Here is an 18,008-nt window from a genome sequence, read left to right as displayed (position 1 = left end):
GGGGGTTGCCTGGAAGGGATGCTAGTTGGGAGATTAGGAATCGTGAAATGGTGGCTGGGGACAACTGAGCTAATGGGATGAAAAGATTTGTGTGTGTATGACTTCACTGGTTTCCTGAAGTTGGAAAGCTTTGAGGACTTGGATCTGATGTGCTGCTTGGCTGTTGGCCTGGGAGGTTCTGATTGTCTTCTCTTTGCCCTCTGGGTCACGCTTTGTGCTTTGGGGAGATGGCCCGGGTCAGTGGGCTCTGGGGAAGAGGGCCTTGGTCACTGGGCTTTGGGGAGAGGGCCGGGTCAGTGGGCTTTGGGGAGAGGCCCGGGGTCAGTGGGCTTTGGGGAGAGGGCCGGGTCAGTGGGCTTTGGGGAGAGGCCTGGGTCAGTGGGCTCTGGGGAGAGGGCCGGGTCAGTGGGCTCTGGGGAGAGGCCCGGGGTCAGTGGGCTGTGGGGAGAGGCCCGGGTCACTGGGCTTTGGGGAGAGGGCCCGGGTCAGTGGGCTTTGGGGAGAGGGCCTGGGTCAGTGGGCTTTGGGGAGAGGACCGGGTCAGTGGGCTTTGGGGAGAGGACCGGGTCAGTGGGCTTTGGAGGAGGGCACGGGTCAGTGGGCTTTGGGGAGAGGACCGGGTCAGTGGGCTTTGGGGAGAGGACCGGGTCAGTGGGCTTTGGAGGAGGGCCCGGGTCAGTGGGCTTTGGGGAGAGGGCCCGGGTCACTGGGCTTTGGGGAGAGGCCCGGGTCAGTGGGCTTTGGAGGAGGGCCTGGGTCAGTGGGCTTTGGGGAGAGGACCAGGTCAGTGGGCTTTGGGGAGAGGCCCGGGTTAGTGGGCTTTGGGGAGAGGCCCGGGTCAGTGGGCTTTGGAGGAGGGCCCGGGTCAGTGTTTTTTTTTGTTTTTTTTTTTTAATGTCAAATCTGTTTGAATTTTTTTTAAAACCAATAACGGGCAGGGCCAGGGGATGAAGTGGGCCCTGGGCAGTGCAGGGTCAAGGGATCAGGGGTGGAGGGGGCCAGAGACCTGAGGCCAACCCCCCAACCCCCAGCCCCACGTGCCCGGCCCTGCCCCCCCCCCACACACACCGACTGCTCCTTCCTCTGCTCGTTTTTTTTTAATTTTATAATTGGAGCCCTTAACAAGGTTACGCGTGCCATGAGAACCCACTCTACACCACGACACTGGTGCCTCAGTGTTGGCCAAACTCTGGAGTCACTGACTGGTTTGAGTTTCATACGGTGAATATGCATTTGGTCTGTACTGATCATGGAATAAACACATCTCTCTTTTTTAATGCTGGCGTCTCCCTGACATTTTCTTTGTGAACCACCTGTTGCCTGGGTCAGGCCCAGGGCCCCAGCCCCACCCTACCCCACCCCAGCCCTTCCCACAGCCTGTCCCCCTGGCCTGAAGCTGCGATTAGGGGACCCCAACCGAGGTGGGCGGCCCAGCCTTGCAGAACCCTGGCCAAACATTATACATAGACAGTATTCTCCTGTCTTCCTCCAGCCCCGCCCACTAGCAAAGGCCTGGAGCCACTTCCCCCCTCCTTTCATTTAAGCTCAGGGTTACCCAGATTTCCTTAGACGAAGTGGACGTCCCCACAGACAGGGCTTTCTTGTGTGCACACACGCGGGCCCGCCCGAGAAAGGAAGACGCAGGTGTGCGATGCGCGTGTGCCGCAGAGACCTCGTCTTCCCAGTTCGTGAACCCGAAAACCCCTCCTTTCCCCCTTATGGCCTGTGTCCCCAGGGTCAAGTTCAGGCGACCGGCCAGAGGCTTCTTCCTCCATTCTGCTTCCCACGTCCCAAGCGCAGGTTCACATGCCAGCGTGCTGATCTTAGTTATTTTGGATTTTCTGGGGTTTCTTCCGGCTCACCCCATCCCCCCCAGCCTAATTCGTTTTTATTCAGAAACTTCCCCAGGCTGGGTCTCAGGGCTGGTGCTGCAGATGGTTCTGTGGGCACCTGCCAGGTGAAATGGGCTGGGGCTTTCTCTACCCCTCCCCCACCTGCTTCCCTCGATGGGCGTGAGTCTCTTTAAGTGGGTTGCACTCAGAACCAGAACCGGGGTCTGTTCATTTCTCCAGCCACCTCCCGGTGCCCTTCCCGCGGTACTAGAAACAGCTGTAGTTTTGTTTTTTTGTTTTCTCTCCTCCCAAGAGTTAGAGGTGTGTACAAGCCCCTCCCCCACTGTACTGTATGCACGGATCGCTTGGCCAATAATTATGTCAGTGAACCTGAGACTTGTATTAAACACTTTAGACGTTTGTAGAAGGGAGTTCATAGACTTTTCACTTATACTGAAGTTTTTTTTTTTTTTTTGTGCAGTTCTCATTGCAAAAATAAACATTTGTACTGAATATAAAGTTACATTCCTGTGACTGTCTTGTTCCAAGGGGAAGGGGAGGGGGTGCCGTGTGGGAGAGGAGTGAAGGGGGAGGGAGGTCCCATGGCACCCACCATAGCCAGGCAGCCCGGGCATACTGCCAGAGTGATTGGAGAGCAGTAGACAGGACATCAACCTTATGACACACAACACACGGGCGGGGTGAGAGGAGGAAGGGTGGGTGGTGACATCCAGCTTGGAAACCAGAGTGAGTGCAATGCAGGCTGTGTGCTCAGGACGCTGTACCTGGACGTCCCTGTGCTCCCATGACGGGGCATAATGTGTAGCAGCCATGACTAGACAGGGCTACACGGATAGCACTGCAAGGAGAGGAAGCAGTGTTTGAAATGAGGGGGCCATCACAGCCATCCTGTGCGAGTCCTGGCTGCTCCACTTCCCATCCAGCCTGGGAGAACAGCAGGTGATGGCCCAAGAAGATGGCTCAGGGCTCTGCCACCCACGTGGGAGACCAGGTGGAGTTCCAGGCTCCTGGCTTTAGCCTGGCCCAGCCCCTTGGAAGCCATTGCTGCTGAGAAGTGAACCTGTGCTTGGAAGAACGCTGCCTCTCCCCAGTCTCTAACCCTGCCTTCCAGAAACACAAAGTGACAGAGACCTGAATAACCATTCCAAGAGCTGCCCCCCCCCCCGCCCACCCCACTCCCCAGGATAGGACAGGTGGGGACACCACTCTGCTGACTTCCTCCTGGTATTTCAGGCTCCTGAGCTGTAAACAGGAGGCGACAATATGATCTACACTCAGTGGCGTTGCCGGAAGCATTCAAAAGGATGGGTGTTGGGGCCGGCGCAGGGGAACGCCCGTTCAAGTCCCGGTTGCTCCACTTCCCATCCAGTTTTCTGCTATGGCCTGGGAAAGCAGAAGATGGCCTAAGTCCTCAGGCCCCTGCACCTACGTAGGAAACCTGGAAGAAGCTCCTGGCTTCGGATCGGCCCAGCTCTGGCCATTGCAGGCATCTGGGGACTGAACCAGCAGAAGGAAAGACCTCTCTCTCTGCCTCTCTCTAACTCTGCCCTTTCATATTCATATATATATATATATATACAAACACACACATACATACATATATATATATATATGTATTTTTTTAAAAAAAGGATGGGTGTCCCCGGGAACGGATACTCGGGGAGGGTTGCAGAATAGGAAGCTTGGGACAGCGCGGGGCCAGGGCGTTGTGACCCGGGGGCCCCACCACGCCTGGCCCTGCCCAGTCAGCTTCCTCTTTGAGCCAGCGCCCCCGCGGACTCAACGGCCCAGTCCTCCTTTCTCAGCTGGTCGCCACCAGCGGAACCCCGCCGCTGTCCAATCACAACTGCGCAGGGGCGGCCCGCCGGGCTCGCTGGACCAACTGGACGGCGGCGCGGGGCCGAGGCCTCTGGACCCGCCGTTGGAACCAGAGCTGAGAGCCGGTGCTGCGAGGTCCCTCGGAGCCAGGCCAGCGAGGGGACAGTGGCGCGCGCTCCAGGTCGGGGAGCTCCCAGTGGGGGACGGCCAGGAACCTCCAGAGCCCTGCTCGGGCCGCTGCGACGCCCGCGCCTGCCTCCTAAAGCCCAGCCGCTCACCCATCGCCCGCTCCTCTCCTTCCGCTTCCGGGCCCGCCTGCCCCGCCATATTAGGTTCCGGCCCCGCCTCCGCCCCGTCTCATTGGCTCGGCTCCAGGTCAGCCCGCAGCTCATTGGCCCAGCCTCCGCGCCCAATATTAGACTCCGCGCCCTTCCAGGCCACCTCCTACTGCCCACCCAAGCCACGCCCTCAACCCCGACAACGCTCCTAGGCCGCACCCCCTCTGTACAAGCTCCGCCCCTCTCTCCAAGCTCCTCCCACTTCAGCCTGAGGGGCGTCTCCTCTCGGCCCTCCGGGGTTCCTAGTCACACACCCACTGCGGGGAGCCCCGTCCTAGGTGCTCTCTAGGCCACGCCCACTGCCTCGCTTCCACACCCGCTCCCCGCACCCCAGACCGGTTCCCCGCCGCTGTCGCGCCCAGTCTTCACCTGGCACCGGGGCGAGCGCGTCGTACGCTAGGGCCACCGCCGGCCCCCCGTTTCCGTCCGCGCGTCCCCGCACAAGCCCGGCGGCACGGAGCAGCTCGGGGCCAAAGGCGGTGCGCGCGGCGGCCCGGATCCCGCGTCGCCGTCACCGCCGCCCGCCGCCCCCGACGACGGCCCGCAGCGCGGCGACATGCCCGAGCTGGTGGTGACGGCGCTGCTGGCGCCGTCGCGCCTCTCGCTCAAGCTGCTGCGCGCCTTCCTGTGGAGCCTCGTGTTCTCGGCCGCGCTGGCCGCCGCCGCCGTCTACGGCTGCGTGGCGCTGGCGCACGTGCTGTGCCGGCCGCGGCGCGGCTGCTGCGGGCGCCCCCGGCGCGCCGCCCCCGCCTGCCTGCACGACCCGGCGCTGGGCGAGCACTGCGTGCTGACCCTCAGGGTGAGCGCGGCCGGGCGCGTGTGGGCGGGGCGTGTGGGCGGGGCCGGGGTCCCCGGGGTCCCCGGGCCTCACGTGGCGCCTCTCCCCGTAGAGCTCCGGGCTGCGCCTGCACTACGTCTCGGCCGGCCAGGGCAACGGGCCGCTGATGCTATTCCTGCACGGCTTCCCCGAGAACTGGTAGGCCTGGGGCTATATATGGGGGTGGGATGCCAGGGGCAGGGGGCAGCCGCTGTGGACCTGGGGTGCATTTGGTCGTGGCCTCTGCCTCGCCTCCTCCACCCTCCTCCGCCCTCCGGGAAATCCAGACCACGACGGTGAGGTCCCCCAAAGATTCCTCCTGGGCGACGAGCAGGAGTGACACGGGTGGGAGACGGAGACGGGGGTGGGGTGGGGGGAGAGCCTGATTCAACTCCACCCCTCCCACCCCACACTACTCCACCCGCCCCGGCAGGTTTTCCTGGCGCTACCAGCTCCGGGAGTTCCAGAGCCGCTTCCACGTCGTGGCTGTGGACCTGCGTGGGTACGGGCCCTCGGACGCGCCCAAGGATGTGGATTGCTACACCATGGATCTGCTGGTGGCCGACATCCAAGATGTCATCCAGGGCCTGGGTGCGGACACGGGCTTCCTCCCCCCATGCCTTCTGGCTTCCCACCACCGCTGGAATCCGCCCCTGCCCGGCACACCCTCCCCTTTTTAAGCCAGTTCCTGCCACCTCTAGGTTATTCCAGATGCATCCTCGTGGCCCACGACTGGGGCGCCCTCCTGGCCTGGAATCTCTCCATCTACTTCCCATCCCTGATCGAAAGGATGGTGGTGGTCAGCGCCGCCCCCATGTCCGTGTACCAAGGTGCGTGCAAGAGTCGGGGATGCACATGTGTGCACTTGTGGGTCCTCCGGTGAGCACATTAGGGGGCTGGGAGTGTGCCCAGGTGAACTGGGGGCCCTCTTCCCCGGGGCAACGCAGGTGGGAGGGATCCGGAATCTTGGAGCACGTTAATAACAGGAACAGGTTGAGGATCTCTTATCCGAAATGCTTGGCACCCGAAGTGTTTTGGATTTGCATTTTTTTTAATATTTGCGGGTATCCATTAATAGGCTATCTTAGCGATGAAGTCCAAGTCTTTTTTTAAAAAAATGATTTCATTCATATATAAATTTTTAAGATTTTATGTATTTATTTGACAAAGTTACAGAGAGAGAGAGAGACAGAAGTCTTCCATCCACTGGTTCACTCCCCAAATGGCTGCAACAACGTTGAGCCAATCTGAAGCCAGGAGCCAGGAACCAGGAGCCAGGAGCTTCTTCTGGGTCTCCCATGTGGGTGTAGGGGCCCAAGGACTCGGGCCATCTTCTGGTGCTTTTTCCCAAGCACATTAGCAGGGAGCTATATTGGAAGTGGAGCAGCCAGGACACGAACTGGTGCTCATATGGGATTGAGCTCATCAAACAAGGAACCTGCATGCAGTAGCCAACACAAGGCTCCTTGGCTTAGGAAAGCATCATGTGGGCAGGCATTGTGGTGCAGTGGGTGAAGCTGCAGCCAGCAGTGCCAACATCCCATAAGGGCACCCATTGGAGTCTCAGCTGCACCACTTCCAATACAGCTCCCTGCTAATGGGCCTGGGAAAGCAACAGAGAATGGCCCGAGGGCTTGGGCTCCTGCACCCAAATGGGAGACCTGGAAGAAGTTCCTGGCTCCTCGCTTTCAATTGGCCCAGCCCTGGCCGTTGCAGCCATTTGGGGAATGAACTAGCGGATGGGAGATCTCTCTTTCTCTCTCTCTCTCTCCCTCCCTCTCTGTGCCTCTCCCTCTCTCTTTATAATTCTTTCAAATAAATCTTAAAAGCAAACAAAAAAGGCAGAGCAACAGAGAGAGAGAGAGAGAGAGCTCTTCCATCCACTGGTTCATTCCCTAGATGAACTTCAACAGCCAGGGCTGGGCCAGGCTGAAACCCAGAGCAGGTGATGGCCAGGACTGAAACCCAGCACTCCCATATGGGGGACAGACACGTCCCCAGTGGTGGCTCCACCTGCTGTGCCACAGTCCCGCCCACCCGGCATCACCAACCACCTGCGTTTAATCCGACTGTGGGTCCCTTCCTCTCCTCTAGGTCCCTGAGGGTGGAGAATTTTATCCCCTAGGGTCTGCAACCCAGTTCTGGCATACAACAGGTGCTCAATAGTGTTTGTGGGATGGCTCAGGGCAGGTGCATCCAGGCCTAAGCACACCTGTGACTGTGAGGGTGTCCCCTCTTCCCTCCCTGGGGAACTGTCCAGGGGAGCACCCACTCCCATCCTGTGGATACAATGGCAGGACGCTAGTGGCCCGGCCAGTGCCGCCGTGAAGACTCGCCCCCACCCCGAGGCCTGTGTGCCCACCCGGGTGTGTGTAGGATTGCAAGGGCACCCCAGGCCCCGGGCCCCAGGCCTCACATCTCCTCCCCACCCCACCCCCGCCTCCCCACTTCGCCCTCCCCCCTTCACCCTCCTCCAGACTACTCCATGCGCCACATCGGCCAATTCTTCCGATCCAATTACGTCTTCCTGTTCCAGCTGCCCTGGCTGCCGGAGAAGTTGCTCTCCATGTCTGATTTCCAGGTGCCCCGGGCCGCAGCGGCTTGGGGAGGGAGGGGGGAAGGGGCAGAGCAGGTGGGCAGCAGGGGTGGGCGGGGCGGGGCAGAGCGGGTGGGCGGGGCTGAGCACAGACGCCCGAGTCCGCCCCAACCCCCAACCCCCCACTCCGCCACCGCCCGCCTTGTGCCCAGATCTTGAAAAGCACCCTTACCCACCACAAGACGGGCATCCCCCGCCTGACGCCCGCTGAGCTTGAGGCCTTCTTGTATGAGTTCTCGCAGCCCGGTGGGCTCACGGGACCCATCAACTACTACCGCAACCTCTTCAGGTGAGACCCCCACCCCCACCTACCCAGGAGCAGCAGCAGCTCCAGGGATTTGGGGGGAGTTGGGGAAGGGGGTGGACCGGCTCTCCTGCCTATCTGTCTCGGCTACAGGAACTTCCCCCTGGAGCCCCAGGAGCTGGCCATGCCCACCCTGCTGCTGTGGGGGGAGAAGGACCCTTACTTTGAGCTGGGGCTGGTGGGAGCCATCAGCAGCCGCTTTGTGCCGGGGCGGCTGGAGACACACGTGCTGCGCGGCGCGGGACACTGGATCCCGCAGAGCCACCCCCAGGAGATGCACCAGTACATGTGGGCCTTCTTACAAGACCTGCTGGACCAGTAGTGGCCCTCCTGGGAACTCCAGGGCCTGCCCAGGTGCATGCACCTGTCATGGACTGAATGGACCTGGGCAGCACGCCCCTTCTCCCCGCCCGGGCCCACACACAAGGCATTGTGGGTGCCCCAAGGCACGCCAAGCCCGCTGCGTTCACACCCGGCAGGTGTCACGACCCAGTCCCCCACCCCTCCCCTCCCTCCCTCCACTCCACTCCCTGAGGTCCACCCTTCTCCCTGCCAAGGTGGGGGCCCCCAGGGCACTCAGAGCACAGAGCTTCCCTTCCCTCCATGCTGCTCTGGCCAGTCCATTAGTTCTCGGCCCCAGCCGGCTCCAGCAATCCACGCACGTGAATTAATTAAAATGAAATACACCTTTAAGATGCGGTGCATCCGAGACGCTAGCCACCTCTGAAGCGTTCAGTTGCCATTTCCCAGTAGAAAGTTCTGTTCGCACTGATGATGAGGGTACTCCCGTTCAAAGTAGTGTTGAGGGTGCAGGGTGGGTGTCTGATGTGCAGTGGTTCAGACACTGCCTGGGGCATCTGCATCCCAGATGCAGGTGCCTGGGTCGAGTCCCAGCTACCCTGCCAACCACGTGGAAGACCCAGAATTGTGATCCAGGTGCCTAGCTTTGGCCTGGCCCAGCTTCTGGCTGTTATAGGCATTTGGGGAGTGAACCAGCCGATGGAAGACCTCTCTCTTTCTCTTTTTCTCTCTGCCTTTCAAATAAATCCACTTCGCCAAGGTCGGTGGGTGTGCCAAGTTCTCCAGCCATGGCTCTACCTCCCCCCCATCATGATCTTGGCCTTTCAGGTCAAGGTCTCTTGCCTTGGGGGTGGGTTGGCCAGTCTCAGTTCCCTGGGAAAATGGCTCTGGACCCTGCTGGGATACTCCTCTTCCAACTGCTGGCATCTTTTTCCAAATTAGCCTCCACGGTGGGGAGGAGGGGACCCTCTGGCTCCAGCTTCCAAATAAAGGTAATCAGAGCATCAATTTCTATCTGTCTGGCTTTTTTTTTTTTTTTTGGGGGGGTGGTGGTGGTGGAACGTGTCCTGCAATACAGAGGGTCCAGGGGCAGTTTCTGGAATACACACAGGACTTTTTAAAGAAGTGCACGATAAAAAAATGTGCTTGGCTTCTAAAACTTCTGCAGCGAAAATTAAAAGTCTTTCCACTGCATTTTCCCACACACGTTTGGAAGTACCCTTCCCCCATCCCCATTCTTTGTAGTGGGCCTGCCAGGCCAAAGCCCACCCACGGGCCATCCCTGTCCCCAATACGGACGGCCTCTTCCTCCCCCCCCCCCCCACTCAGCACAGTCCTGCGTCCTGGGGACAGAAGCAGGACACGCCCCGTGCTGGACAGCGAGCTGGGATGGGTAGGCTCTCAGGTAAAGGGGTCGCTGAGGCCCCGGGAGGACCCAGGCGGGAATGAGCCAGGGGCTGTCGCGGAGGCCACCGCCTTTCCGCCCTGGCGCTGGGCTCCGCTTCTCAAGGGGCAGCCGGGGAGGGCTTTCAGCAGGGGAGGGACATGGCCTGCATGTTGAAGAGCTCCCCGCCGCGGCGGCTGGACGGTCCCAGCACGCAGGGGTCCGGGCGGGGGGCTGCGCGCGGCCTCAGCGCCCGGGGCGGCCCCTTGCAGGGCGGGAGCAAAGCCGTTCCCTCGGGGCCAGGAGGGGACTGGGGAAGGGGCGGGAAAGGGGGGGACCCCGAGGATCTCGGCGTCCGGAGGGGGCGGTGGGACTGGCGGGGGGAGGGGAGGGGATCGGCTGGAGACGGTTGCCGGGGCGACGGGAGAACGGGTGATGGTTGACCGGAACGGGTAGCGGTTGCCTGGGCGACCGGAGGGGCCCAAGCAAAGGCTGACGGGAGGCCTCGGAGAGTTGCCAAGGAGACCGGGGGGGGGTGTCCGCTGACGGTTGCCAGGGTAACAAGAAGGCGCGGTCTTCCGCCTCGGCGCTGGCGAGCGGGAGGGCGGGAGACGGGCGTGGCGGGGGAGGAGCGGTTGGAGGAAACCATCGCTCTGATTGGGCAGAGGCCTGGTATCGAAACCAATAGGAACTCGCGGTTCGGCTGAGGCCCGCCTCCACCCCAAGTCTGAGCCAATCCGAGAGCATCTTGCTTCCGGGGGGCGCGGGGGCGGTGGGGAGGGAGGGGTGCGCCGTGCTTGGGCGGGAGCCGGGACCCGAGGGCAGAGCGGGGGTCCGCACAGGCTCCGCCTCTCTCTCTCTCTCTCTCTCTCTCTCTCTCTCTCTCTCTCCCCCTCTCTGCCCGGACTCCAGACCGCTTCCCATCACTCCCTCGGTCCTTCCATTCATTCCCTCACACCGCTGCCTAGCCGCTGGAGGGTCCCGTGTTGGAGCGCACCGCAATGCGGAACGACAGGAGAAGGGGCAGGGGGGAAGGCTGCCTGGAGGAGGCGGCCTTGGCGTTGAGCCTGGCCAAGCTGCTGGTCGCTGTGCGCACCGGGCGTTTAACGTTTTCCGTTTCAGCCTCTGGGCTAGGAAGATGCGGGACGCCAGCTAGCAAGGGGCAGGTGTCCGCTCTGTGCGTCTGCCGAGGCACCAGAGCGGGAAGACCGAGCGTGAGGAGGCCTGGGAGGGAGATGGGCGCGGGCCAGGCCAGAGAGACGGAGGCTCAGGTCCAGGCACTGAGGGAGAGGCAGGCATGTGCGAGGCATGTTCGGGGCATGTTCGGGGCATGTTCCGTGGAAGGGTCTGGTGCCCCACAAGCCTTCCTGCAGGCTCCCCAACAGCGGACGCCTCGGTGTGGGCTTGTGGGGGAAGGGTGGCACCAAGCTGCGACAAGTGGGACAGAGACCGGGGACACGCGTGGGGTTGGGGGTTGGGGAGCGCAGCCTGGCACCCCAGCAGGGCGGAGGGGCGTGGCCCTCGTGGCGATGCAGGAGAGCCACCTTTCACCAAGGTCGGGTGAGAGGCCGTGGGATGGGCCCTGGAGAGGTTTTCCGCTGGGGGTGGGGGAAGGGGGCACGAGGCCACAGGCAGGAATCACGGACATGGAGTGGCAGGCTCAGTGCCAGGGCCCTGAGTCAGAAGGAGCGGGGGAGGGGGGGGGCGCGAGGAGGGATCGGTACTGTGGTGCGCTGGGTTAAGCTGCCACCTGCCACGCAGGTATCCCGTGTTGTAGCACTCGGAGTCCCGGCTGCTCCGCTTCCCGTCTGGCTTCCTGTTAATGTGCCTGGGAGAGGCAATAGAAGATGGTCCATGTACTTGGGCCCCTGCTACCCCAAACTGAGTTCCTGGCTCCTGGCTTCAGCCTGACCCAGCAGCCATTTAGGGGAGTGAACCAGACATGCAAGGATTCTCTGTGTGTATCTGTCTCTCTCTGCCTTTCAAAGAAATGTAAGTAAATAAATAAAAGTATTTTTAAGATAAGTGAGTTTCCATCCCTTCAGCTTTTTCTTCCCCATTTAGCTCTCTGGTCCCTGGGGAAACCCCACCAGCCCTCCCCTAATTCCTGGGACCCAGCCACTCCCTGCTGGGGCTCAGGGCTCCCTGTGCCCAGCCCCGGACACACGCATTCAGGTCCCAGCTCCTGATTCATTCATTCAAGGGACAATTATTTCACCTCCCGGGCACCAGGCTCCTCTGTGAGACATCTCGAAAGATCAGCTATGAGCCAGACAGATGCCTACAGGGTTCCGGAGGCGGATGGGGAGTGGGGGCAGGGGGCAGGCAGGATCACACGGAGGGGTCAGAGCCTCGCCATGGAGGAGGCCGTGGGAGCGCAGAGGAGGCGGGCAAAGCCTCCTCCTAGAGGGCTCCCTGGGAGAGGACAAGGCGGAGCTCATTTACAAACGGAATCTGATCAGCTTCCTCTGCTGGTGGCTTCCACGGTGCCTGGACTACAATCCCAGACCCTGGAACCCCCCTTGGGACTTAGCCCCCACAAGCTGCCCTGGCCTCCTGTCCCCCATCCACCCAGCTCAGTCTGCACCCCACACCCTGACCTCTTTGCACTTCTTTCAACCACCTGCCTGTTTCTCCTCTGAGCCTTTGCATTGGCTGTCCCTTCTGCATGGAACACGCTTCCCCCACACTGTATAACTCGCCAAGCTCCTGTCTTTCAGATCTTGGGTTATAACTTCCCCTCCACTGCTTCAAGTGTTCGCTTATTTCTTATCTTTCTCCTCTAGCAGGGCAGGAACTGGCAGGCTAGTCCCTTGGGCCACCTGCATCTCCAACAGGAGCTGACACCGAGTATGACCTCCATCAATGTTTGTTGAATGAGTGAGCGAACATGAACCTTTAGGGAAGCGAGAAGATGGAGGAACAGGGAGGTGATGCTGGGGAGAGCTAGGGAGAGGCTGAGCCACTCCGGGCAGTAGGGAGCTATGGGATGTTCAAGCACCAGAGGATCCCAGGGAGGCAGTGTCTCCTCCCACCCCCACCCCTCCCCGCCTCTCTTGCCCACAGCCCTTACCCCTGCCCTCTGCTGGTTCAGGGGCTGAGCACAAGGATCCAGTCTGCTGGGTCGCAGCAGCTTCCGTGGGCGCAGAGGGCGGGCGGGATTACAGTCCCCAGGAGGAGCGCGGCCCAGGGCAAGTTCTCAGGTTCCTGGTCAGCATGCAGTGCCGTGCCGTGCCGGCACAGCTGTGTCTTGGCCTGGCCCCAGGTCCCGCGTCCCCAGGGCCTGAGCTCATGCAGAAGAAATGCAGGCCCCAAGGGGAGGGGGCTGAGGCCACGGGCTGCAGGGCCGTGGGAATGTTGGCTCTGCCTGAGCTATCCCGAGGGACCTGGACACCTTGGGCGAGATCTGCTACTGGAGCCAGACCCTCCACTCCTGCTGGGTGGGTGGGTGGGTGGGCTCTGCAGCTTTTTCCTCACTTTAGACTCCAATTCCCCTATGCTGTCCCCCATTTCTGCTCTGCCCCTATGGCCGGCCCCTGCTGCCCCCAGAGTCACTACTTCCTGCTTAGTGAAAAGTATGTCTGCATTCCTTGGTTGCTGCTTGTGATGGGACGCTCAGTGCCTTGCAGAGGTCTGGAAGAAAGATCTTTGCTCAGAAGACTCAGGGGAGGAGTCAGCCTTCCCTACCCCTGCCTCCCCACAAGGACCCTAGCTCTGCCTCTGGATCCCCAAACCCTGCTCAGAACTCCCAGACACCTCCCACCTACCCCCGACATGGTACTGAGGAGAATGTCTCAGGCCCCCAATGGTGGCTTTTCTGGGCAGGGAGGACCCCACCCTCTGGCCACTCTGAGATCCCCAAACTGTCCCAGGTCACCCTGTCTGTGCCCATATCATGCTGCTGGATGCGGGGACCCTCCAGAAGCCTCGCTTTCTGCCTTGTCTCTGAGCATCTCCTCATATTGGTGGAAGACAGGGCAGGAGGCAGACACCTCCAACCCCTGAGCTTGGGGCTGAGCTTGGGGCTGGCGCTGTGGTGTAGCAGGTAAAGCCACTGCCTGCGGTGCCAGCTTCCCATATGGATGCTGGTTCGAGTCCCGGCTGCTCCACTTCCAATCCAGCTCCCTGCTATTGCACCTGGGAAACAACAGATCAAGAACTTGGGACCCAGATGGAGCTCCTGGCTCCTGCCTTCAGTCTAGCTAGCCCAATCCTGGCTGGTGTAGGCATTCAGAAAGTGAACCAGTGCATGGAAGATCTCGCTCTCTGTCTCTGTCTCTCTCTGTCTCTCTCTCTGTCTCTGTCTCTGTCTCTCTCTCTCTCTCTCTCTCTCTATATATATATATATATCTATATATATATATATATATATATATATATATATACATATTGCTCTGCGTTTCAAAAAAAAAAAAATAAAGTGGGGACTCCCCAGGGAGCCCTGAGGAAAGAACAGGAAGTCACCTGGTTGAAGAACAGGGACAGAAAAGGCAAAGCTAGGAGATGGGACCAGCACGGGCAGAGGCGCAGTGAGCGTGGGAACTTGCAGAGCAGGCACAAGGAAGCACGCTTCAGAGACAGCACGTTGTCTGTGAGTTCCTGTATGGGGGAGAAGCCGAGTGTTCTTCTGCTCAGCTGGGTGTCCCAGGCAGAGGCAAGAGCCTGGGCACAGCCCAAGCTGGTCTGGGGGGGAGCTTTAATTTCTTGGAGGGTGGGGGTGCGGGAGGGGCCTGAGCTGTGCCTGCCCCCAGGGGCATGCTGACTCAGCACAGCTCACTGTGACTCAGCAGGTGCCCCCTTCTTACGCAACTTTTTCTCTGCCCAACCCCTCTCCCATCTTCCCTTCCCTTCCCCTTCCCTTTCCCCTCCCCTATTGCTGGGCTTTGCGGGAGACCTGCAGCCTCTCAGATCTGGGTTCAAATCCCACTCGGCCTCTAGCAAGTCATCACTGGTCCCTAGGTGATGCGGCCGCATCTGTGAGGTGGGCAGATGTCTCCTCTCTCTGATAAGGGGTGGGGTAGGGGGCCAGACTGGGAACATCCCAGGTGAGATGGAGCCTCCACAGCTCCTGCCAGCCTTGGGCCAGCCTCTGTCCCATCTACAACTTACATCCTTAGCTCTGTGTCTTTGTTCTTTCTCTCGGACACTCCTCTCTGCCTTCTTTATCCTCTCTTTCAGCTTTCACCCAGGGAGGTGCCAGCATTGCGGCATACCACCTGCAACGCCAGCATCCCATAAAGGCAAGGGTTCGAGTCCCAGCTGCTCCACTTCTGATCCAGCTCCCTGCTAATGCACCTGGGAAAGCAGTGGAAGGTGGCCCAAGTGCATGGGCCCCTGCACCCACGTGGGAGACCCAGAAGAGGCTCCTGGTTCCTGGCTCTGGATCCGCTCAGCTCTGGCTGTTGTGGCCATTTGGAGAATGAACCAGCAGATGAAAGACCTCTCTCTCTCTCTCTCTCTCTCTCTCTCTCTCTCTCTCTCTCTCACTCTACCCCTCAAATAAAATAAATCTTTGAAGAAATAGAAAAAAGGAGATACAAGGCACTGACCCCCGCTGCAGTGAGGTTACAGCTCAAAAGTTAGGATGCTGAGCTGAGCGAAGAGAAGCCAGACAGTGTGTGACTCCACGGATAGCAGACATCCAGGTCAGGCAAATGCACAGGGACAGGAAGTAGAGCAGTGATCCCCAGGGACTCTGGGAAGAGGGGAAGCTGATGAGGGCAGAATTTCACTGGGTTGGGGAGGCGGAGTCGGGGGAAGCGTCAGAATGTTTCAGAATTAGATCGAGATGATGATGTGGGAATGTCACACTGGCACTGAATCGTGTGCTTTAAGGGGGATACATTGGAACCAGGCATTGTGGCGGCTCTGCAGATGGCCCCACATCCCACATCAGTGAGCAGGTTTGAGTCCTGGCTGTTCTGCTTCCCATCTAGCTCCCTGCTAATGCACCTGGGAAAGTCAGCAGATGGTGGCCCACATACTTGGGTGGGTCCCTGCCACCCACGTGGGAGACAAAGATGGAATTCTGGGCTCCTGGCTTCAGTCTCTCTCAGACTTGGCTGTTGCAATCATTTGGGGGAATGAACCAGGGTAAAGGCCAGGCCGAAGCCAGGAACTCCATCCTGGTCTCCCATGTACACAGTGCTTGGGCCATCTTCTGCTGTTTACCCAGGCACATTTATCAGGGAGCTGGATGGGAAGTGGCGCAGCCGGGACTCGAACCAGATTCCATCAAAGTTGAGCACAGACAATGTCGGCCACCTGGGAGCACCTGTGCCTCCTGCAAAGCTGGACAGCATGAACTTGACCATGAGGAGTTAGCAGGTCCAGTGCTGCAGGATCTTGAGTTTCCCAACACTTCAATGTCATGGAAGACAAAGAAAGGTTGAAGAAGGGGGTCGGCGCTGTAGCACAGCAGCACAGCAGTGCAGCGGGTTAAAACCCTGGCTTGCAGCACTGTCATCCCATGTAGGTGCCAGTTTGAGTCCCGGGTCCTCCACTTCTAATCCAGCTCTCTGCTAATGCACCTGGGAAAGCAGTGGAAGATGATCCAGGTGCTTGGGCCCCTGCACCCGCATGAGAGACCTGGCAGAAGCTTCTGGTTCCTGGCTTTGGATGGGCTCAGCTTTGGTCATGTGGCCATTTGGGGAGTAAAGCAGCCAATGGAAGATCTCTGTCTGTCTGCCTCTCTCTCTGTAACTCTGTCTTTCAAATAAATAAATCTTTAAAAAAAAAAAGACAGAGGGGTGGATTCAGCTGCAGGAGGTCAAGAGATATGAGGATGCAAAGAAACACTGTACAGGATATCACTGGGGCAACCGGTTTGAATATGGACTGTGGGGTGGAAGCTCCAGTATGTGTCTCTAGGAGAATGCCAGGCTCTCTGAGTTAGGAAACACACCATCAAGTATTTGGGGCAAAGGAACATCACATCTGCAATCTCCATTCCAGTGGCTCAGCCAAAAAGTGTACATATATATATATATATATATATATATATATATATGCAAAATAAGGCAAATGTCACAAAATGTGAATAAATTGGGAAAAAGGCTTATGATAATTGTATTTCCATTTTTTTTGCTTTTTTATTTTAAATGAAAGATTTTCTTTAAAAAATACAGAGTGTTTATTTGAAAGGAAGCATAAGAGAGAGAGAGAGAGAGAGAGAGAGAGATCTTCCATCCACTGGTTCATTCCCCAAATAGCTGCAATGGCAAGAGTTGTGCCAATCTGAAGCCAGGAGCCAGGAGTTTCTTCTGGGTCTCCTACACAGGTGCAGGGGCCCAAGCAGTTGGGCCATCTTCCACTGCTTTCCCAGGCCATAGCAGAGAGCTGGATCACAAGTGGAGCAGCCGGGACTTGAACCAGTGCCCATATGGGATGCTGGCACTGCAGGTGGCAGCTTTACTTGCTTCACCACAATGCCAGCTCCTGAAATTGATTTTATTTTCATTTATTTGAAAGGCAGAGAGCAGGAGAAAGAACCCCCATTCACTGGGTCACTCCCCAGATGCCTGAAACAGCTAGGTCTCCCACATGGGTAGCAGGGACTCAAGGACTTGGGCTATCACCTGAAGCCTCCCGGGGTGATCAAAAGCAGGAAGTTGGAATCAGAAGTGAAGGTGGAACTAGAACCCTTGATGCGGGTGTCCCAAGTAGCACGTTCACTGCTATGTCAAAAGCCATAATTCTGTGTGGAACATTATTTCAAAATAAGAAGTATGGGGCTGGCTCTGTGGTGTAGTAGGTTAAGCCTCCACCTGTGACGCTGCCGGCATCCCATATGGGTGCTGGTTCGAGTCTCTGCTGCCCTACTTCTGATCCAGCTCCCTGCTAATGCACCTGGGAAAGCAGCAGTGATGGCCCAGCTGCTTGGGCCCCTGCCACCCATGTGAGAGACCTGGATGGAGCTCCTGGCTCCTGGCTTTGCCTGGCCCAGCCTTGGCTCTTGCAGCCATCTGGGGGAGTGAACCAGCGGATGGAAGTCTCTCTCTCTCTCTCTCTCTCTCTCTCTCTCTCTCTCTCTCTCATATCACTTTGCCTTTCAAATAAACAAAAAAATAAATCTTAAAAAAAAAAAAAGAAGTTATTTTCTGGAGGCCCACATGATTCTCTCCCATCTGAGCAGCTCTGACACATTTCAGCCCCTGCTTTGAGTTTCTTTGTCTCTGCTCCTCCGGCTCCTCACCTCTGAACCTCAGCCAACCCAATCCTGGCTCTTATCAGCCCCATCACCAGACCAGACTCCTCTGGGGTCAACTTGGCCTCTCTCTTTTCTCCTCCTGACTCCTAGCCTGCCCCTTGGCCAGGGACTCTGCTCCTTCTTCTGCTGGGACCCCTGGCACCCACAGTCCTCTAGAACTGAGTGGCAGCTTCATCCGTGCTTGTTGGATACATGCACCAACAAATAAATTTCTTCCCAGTAAAGCCATCCTCCAGCCCTGGGTGTGCCCTGCCCTAGCCAGGCAGGTGCCTGGGGCTCTCCCTGCCCTACACGCTCAGCGCTGGGAGGGGGCGGGCGCTCGAGGCGTGGTGCGGGGTGGGGGGAGTCTGTACCTGGCTCTTTCCAAAGGCTGGGCTTGGAGGGGGGCT

At 58.8% G+C, this 18,008-nt stretch overlaps 1 protein-coding gene across 1 annotated transcript; it reads left to right on the top strand.

Annotated features, from left to right (window-relative positions):
* Positions 1–2,006: 2,006 nt before the first annotated feature.
* LOC133749314 (epoxide hydrolase 3-like) lies at positions 2,007–9,023 on the top strand. The gene is made up of 11 exons (XM_062178506.1): positions 2,007–2,012; positions 3,659–3,773; positions 3,937–4,046; positions 4,344–4,400; positions 4,455–4,826; positions 4,900–4,985; positions 5,260–5,417; positions 5,528–5,656; positions 7,304–7,407; positions 7,575–7,711; positions 7,820–9,023. The coding sequence occupies exons 1-11, from the start codon at positions 2,007–2,009 to the stop codon at positions 8,046–8,048; spliced, it is 1,503 nt and encodes a 500-aa protein (XP_062034490.1). The 3' UTR covers positions 8,049–9,023.
* Positions 9,024–18,008: the final 8,985 nt, after the last annotated feature.

The sequence above is a fragment of the Lepus europaeus genome, chromosome 20 (genome assembly GCF_033115175.1).
Source record: "Lepus europaeus isolate LE1 chromosome 20, mLepTim1.pri, whole genome shotgun sequence".
Classification (NCBI taxonomy): Eukaryota; Metazoa; Chordata; class Mammalia; order Lagomorpha; family Leporidae; genus Lepus; species Lepus europaeus.
This window is presented reverse-complemented; position numbering and strand designations above follow the sequence as displayed.

What these genes read in the sequence shown, in the direction of transcription:
- LOC133749314 (XM_062178506.1), top strand. An exon ending in CACGGCTTCCCCGAGAACTG is followed by an intron (nt 4,986 to 5,259) that starts GTAGGCCTGGGG and finishes CCGCCCCGGCAG; the next exon opens with GTTTTCCTGGCGCTACCAGC. An exon ending in TACTACCGCAACCTCTTCAG is followed by an intron (nt 7,712 to 7,819) that starts GTGAGACCCCCA and finishes TCTCGGCTACAG; the next exon opens with GAACTTCCCCCTGGAGCCCC.